Source organism: Nanorana parkeri, unplaced genomic scaffold, assembly GCF_000935625.1.
Source record: "Nanorana parkeri isolate BGI_ZX_2015 unplaced genomic scaffold, ASM93562v1 scaffold6, whole genome shotgun sequence".
Lineage (NCBI taxonomy): Eukaryota > Metazoa > Chordata > Amphibia > Anura > Dicroglossidae > Nanorana > Nanorana parkeri.
In genome coordinates this window covers 4381976-4387931 of record NW_017306274.1, presented here as the reverse complement: position 1 = coordinate 4387931, position 5956 = coordinate 4381976, and the positions used below count along the sequence as shown (strand labels likewise).

General features: G+C 45.2%; 1 protein-coding gene across 2 annotated transcripts in view; it reads left to right on the top strand.

The window, feature by feature from the left end:
* The window catches only part of SIAH1 (siah E3 ubiquitin protein ligase 1), an 11666-nt gene extending 9187 nt beyond the window's left edge, over positions 1-2479 (top strand). For both annotated transcript variants that reach the window (XM_018553001.1, XM_018553010.1), the window contains exon 2: positions 1420-2479. In XM_018553001.1, coding sequence (XP_018408503.1) covers positions 1422-2270 — 849 coding nt within the window. In that variant the 5' untranslated portion in view covers positions 1420-1421 and the 3' untranslated portion in view covers positions 2271-2479. The remainder of the gene's footprint in view (positions 1-1419) is intronic.
* Positions 2480-5956: the final 3477 nt, after the last annotated feature.

The following is a 5956-nucleotide window of genomic DNA, read 5'->3' as shown; positions in this document are numbered from 1 at the left end:
AATGGAGCTGCCTGTAGACTTGATTGTTGCTGGCCTTTCATTGGTCTAGTGAGACGAGTATTGCAGTGGAACGCAGGGACTTGCTGCCCACTCCATTATTATTACTAGTCACTGTTGGTATTTGTGGCATTCTGTGTTGTTTCCACTCGCTGAAGGTCACAGTTCAGGGCTCCAGTGTCCGGGCTGATGACGGGATTGATGGTTGTATACAGATGCTTTTTGTAGAGCTGGTAGATTGTGACTTTCTTCATCTGTTGCCTATTCATAATTTTCCAAATGTTGTAAGTTGTGCCAACGTTTTTTTTCATTCCCCTCAAGATAATAATTGCCCTTCTGGAGGGTGGTGGTGTCCATTCTGATTTAGGAAGGGGTTGTTTTCATGCTCATTACTGATAATTCTTCCTCCTATTCTCCTCTTATGAGTGGCCTCTGATTTTGAGGCTTGGTGTGCATTGAATGACCCCAATGTAAATGGGTATTTTTGGGGGTCCTTTACTATGTGAATCGTTTAATTAATTTAAAAAAATGGTTTCTTTTCAGGAATTCTTAGGTGCTGATCACACTAGCCCAGGGTGGGCAACTCCAACCTTCCAGCTGTTGTGGAACTACAAGTTCCACGAGGCATTGCAAGATTGTCAGTTACAGGGATGACTGCCATGTTGGGATTTGTAGTTAAAGCACACCTGGAGGGCCAAGGTTGCCCACCCCTGCACTAGCCCATCACCTGTCAACTAGTGCGTTGTCACAGTTAAGTGGTCGCTTTTGTCTTGGGGGGGGGTTCTTTAAAGCCGTTTACCTTGCGTGATCCCTGCTCCCCTGGTGATCAGCGCCCACCTCTCTTCTCCCTGCTCCAGCTATGGAATGTTCCTCTGCATCATCACGTGTAATGCGAGGCCTTTGCATTAGACAGGATGACATCGGCAGGCCTCCATCTGCTGGAGTGTAGGGGGAAGGCTGCTGGCGTTGGTCATGAAGCCCGCGGGAGCATGGATCAGTTGGGTAAAACCGCTTTGAAGAACCCCCTTGATGAGCAGTTAACCCCTGCAATGCAATGCAGGGCTTGCCCCACGACAAGGCTAGTTGTACGGTGTGTGTGCATGCGTGGGGTTTATTTTTCCTGCACTTATCCAGAGATGGGTTTTTACTGTAGTGATTGGCACCTCCCCAGATCATTCATATCTCATAAGTGGCCATTTATCATTTCTAAGTGAACAGTCCTTCCAGCCTCTGCCCGATCAGTGTATGGATGGACAGCTCCACTGCTAGTATGCCTTGTGCCAGTAATGCGATGCTGCCAGTCATTGTTTACCGGATGTTTGCTGCTGCTGCTGATCACCTTTTCCTGCAGATCATTGTGCTTCGTCATAGTACATTTTGTTTTCCTTTCTGTAAGCTAACTGCATTTGTCTTTTGTTGCAGATATGAGCCGTCAGACTGCTGCAGCCATCCCAACTGGTACTTCAAAGTGTCCCCCTTCTCAGCGGGTGCCTGCTTTGACAGGAACAACGGCTTCCAACAATGACTTGGCGAGCCTCTTCGAATGCCCCGTGTGCTTTGACTATGTCTTGCCACCAATCCTCCAGTGTCAAAGTGGACACCTCGTGTGTAGCAACTGTCGCCCGAAGCTCACATGTTGCCCGACATGCCGGGGTCCCTTGGGATCCATCCGCAACTTGGCAATGGAAAAAGTCGCAAACTCTGTCCTCTTCCCCTGCAAATACGCTTCTTCGGGCTGCGAGGTAACATTGCCGCACACGGAGAAGGCGGACCACGAAGAGCTGTGCGAATTCCGACCGTATTCATGTCCCTGTCCGGGGGCTTCCTGCAAATGGCAAGGATCCCTGGACGCAGTGATGCCACACCTCATGCACCAGCATAAATCCATCACGACATTACAAGGGGAGGATATAGTGTTTCTTGCCACGGACATTAACCTTCCGGGTGCCGTTGACTGGGTCATGATGCAATCCTGTTTCGGCTTTCATTTCATGTTGGTCTTGGAGAAGCAAGAAAAGTACGACGGCCACCAACAGTTCTTCGCCATCGTGCAGCTAATAGGAACGCGCAAGCAAGCGGAGAACTTTGCATACAGGCTGGAGCTGAACGGTCACCGCCGGCGATTAACGTGGGAAGCTACACCCCGCTCTATCCACGAGGGCATTGCAACGGCCATCATGAACAGCGACTGCCTAGTGTTTGACACGAGCATTGCACAACTTTTTGCGGAAAACGGCAATTTAGGAATAAATGTGACAATTTCCATGTGTTAAATGGTCGATTTGCGGAATCTGCAGGGCCAGTGTTTAAAGACTTACTTTTTTTTTTTTTTGGCTTTATATTTCACATACTGCATTTAAAAAAAATGACTTTTATTGGCCGCCACGGACGGTGATATGGAGGCACAGCCAATGAACAGTAACTACACACATACAGGAAGCAAAATGCATGTAAAAAAATAAAATAAAGAAAACATTAAAAAAAAGAAAACCAAGAAAAAAAAAAAAAACAAACAAAAACACTAATATTTAAACATCAACCACTGAAAACAAATTATAGACCCCTTACCCAGGGTATCTTTTTGTATTTAAAAAGTAAAAAAAAAAAAAATTGGAAAAAAAAAGAGAAAATTGTAAAGTACCCATTCATTTTTGTGTTTGTAGTTTGTACAGTGAAATACTGCGTGTTTCTTTCCCTTCCCCCTTCGAACGGAGAAGCCATTACGCGCGGCGTTCCGCGTTCCTCATTTGTACGTCACCTATATAGAATTGCTGCTGATTGTGTACATTTTCTGTGTATTGCTAATTTTTATTAACTTCTAGTTTTTCATTCAATAAATTTGACTTCCTTTTTCTGTAAGTATATATATATATATATTATGTACATATATGTTTGCGATGAATAATTTGGCAGTTTAATTTTTTTTTGTTGTGTTGACTTGGCCTTCATAGTATAAAAACCAGATTAAATGAAACACTTCTGCCTTTTGATTTTTAGAATCAGTTGGGCCCTATCTCACTTTAGTCTTGCTTGAACCACTCTTTTTACATTTGGTGTCTGGTTTTAAGTGGAATCCAAGGTAGCAGATGTTCCCCTCGCAGTCCAGACCGGAATCCCAATCCAAATCTTTATGATGGGTGATGGAATGATCTGCGGGTCCAGTTTATCATCTCGTATTTATTCTATTCGACGTTGAGGTGATACTAAACTCAGGAGTTAAAGTTCAGTTTAGAAATGGATTCTAGTACCTTAACTATTAACAATACTGGACCTTATTAGTGTATCACTCGGCTGTAGGTCCTCCAATCATCTCTGAATTGGTGCTGACACTGTCCTTCCTTCTGGAGGGGGGGCCATTTGTGTTCCCCATGGTCCCTGTGTGTGTTGTAAAGTAGTCACCGCTCCAAGCTCCCTCCCCGGGATGGACTACAATCTCATGTTTAGTTTACTCATTTGTACTGACATTGTATTCTATCTTAGAGCGGTGACTACTTTACAACACACACAGGGACCATGGGGAACACAAATGGCCCCCCCTCCAGAAGGAAGGACAGTGTCAGCACCAATTCAGAGATGATTGGAGGATCTACAGCCTGATTGTAGTCCATCCCGGGAATGAGCTTGGAGTGGTGACTACTTTACTTTTGTTCTCCATGGTCCCTGTGTGTGTGTGTGTGTGTGTGTGTGTGTGTGTGTGTGTGTGTGTGTGTGTGTGTGTTGTAAAGTAGTCACCGCTCCGAGCTCATTCCCGGGATGGACTTCAATCTCACGTTTAGTATACTAATTTGTATTGAGATTGTAGTCCATCCCGGGACTTAGCTTGTTGCGGTGACTACATTACAACACACACAGGGACTGTGGGGAACAAAAGTAGTCACCCTCCAGAAGGAAGGACAGTGTCGGCACCAATTCAGAGATGATTGGAGGATCTACAGCCGAGTGATGCACAAATAGGATACATTTTGGTTAATGTATTTGAATCCATTTTTAAGCTTGAACTGCGAGTTTGGTGTCGCTTTAGGATAGACGTGCTATGACCTATGCAAACGTTTTGGACCCTTGTTTGGTCCCTTCATCAGGGATAACATTGGTCGCTATGCTTTGCCTGATGAAAGGCCCGTTGTTTGCATATGTGATACCATCTCTATCCTAACGTCACATAGACGGGATGATGAACTGGACCTTCGGCCTGCTGGTGATTATTTCCTGATTTTAACTGGAAGTCCCAAATCTGCTTGGCACCCTTCCATAGTGACTGAGGTCCCAGATATCACCTGACCTGGGGCCTACAGTCACTTGCAGCAACATCTGCCGGTGTGATGTTATTAGACTGGTTTTGGAAGAACCATTCTGTCTGTATACGGGTGACTTAGTGTGTCTTGTGTTGATAAGAATGTCTGTTATGATTTTTAAAGCTGGATTCACATCTGTACATTTATTTTTTCTTTCAATGCATTTTATATGACAATCGATGGAACGGTATCGGAATGCATGTTGGCGTACGTTGTCACATGGTGTAACGTGCATTGGTTTGCTTTTTAACATGCATTGCACTTGTTGTGTTCTGGCGCGTACTGACATACAATACAAAGTGTTGGTCACCTGCACCCCCATACGGCACTCTAACCATGAAATTATTGATCGTGGTCCTTGCAGTGATAACACAGATGGCGCGGTGCGTCTCCAAAGTATCGATCAGAAAAATCGAGCACTCGCAGGATTCAAATCATGAACTGCGTCGCCCTGAAGGGACCCTCTGTGGCCCCCGAAAACCTGGGCTTTGACGCATGTGACATCACAATTTGAATCCTGTGAGTGCTGGTGATTTACTGATTGATACTTTTATAACACCTCCGTGCCTTTTGACTCCCATCAAGGTGCTTTTATGTGCATTGCGACCCATTGGTGTGCGTCATTACGCATGTGATCACGCGTGCTTTGTGATGCTTTTGATGCTCTATCACTCATTGCAGTAGAGTATGCATCAAACAAAATGCAAATATGTGAATCCATCTAAGTGCCGTTCATGCCACGTTGTTGCGGTAATGCGCAGCAAAGCAAGTCGTGTGCGTTGATGCGGTGCCATTTATTTGATTGGCACCCCAACGCCCCTTTCTGACAGTTGCGTGTTCAATTGTGCTTTAGAGTGGTGTGCAGACGCAAATAGCGTATGCATTTGATTAGTGACGGGGGTCGGATAATGCTGTCAATCTACCAGAGATATCCGAGCAGTTACAACAATGGGTGGATTTTGGATTTTTTTTGTGAAGCTGATTTGTCCTCGCATGGCACAGCAGGTGGTTCATTAGTGGAACTGCAGGGAAAACAAATGTTACTTATCCAATGCGGTCTGTCATTAACATATACTATTTATCCTGTAACAGGGTGACAACACTGTTCAGTGAGCTCTTATGGCAGCGTTGTCACCCTCTGCACAGGTTAGTCTTAGATCAGGGATGGCCAAACGCCAACTCTCCAGCTGTGATGAAACAACAAATCCCATGATGCATCTCTCTCCGGGAGTCATGTCTGTGAGAATCTTGCAAAGCCTCATGGGATTCGTAGTTCCACCACAGCTGGAGGGCCGCAGTTTGGCCATCCCTGTCTTAGATGGATATTTAGCTTTTAAAGGGAGAGCAGCAGTTGAAAGTAGAACTAAAGCCAACACTTATTTTTATAGAGTGGGGGTTCTAAACCCTGTCAGCTTTTGCCATCTGTGTCCCATTGGGGGAGATTTCCCTTCACTTCCTGTCCAATACCCACATCAGGAAGTGAGAGGAAATCCCTACAAAGAGAAGAGTGGTCACCAGAACTAGTGTCCCCATTGGAAGACTTCTCATCTATCCCTGCTCTGGTGGCAGCCCATAATTTGGGATATTTTCCTTTATTTTCAGTGATAACGGTCACCAGGATAAATGGAGGGGGTGACTCTCCCTAATGGGGACACAGACACTAATAA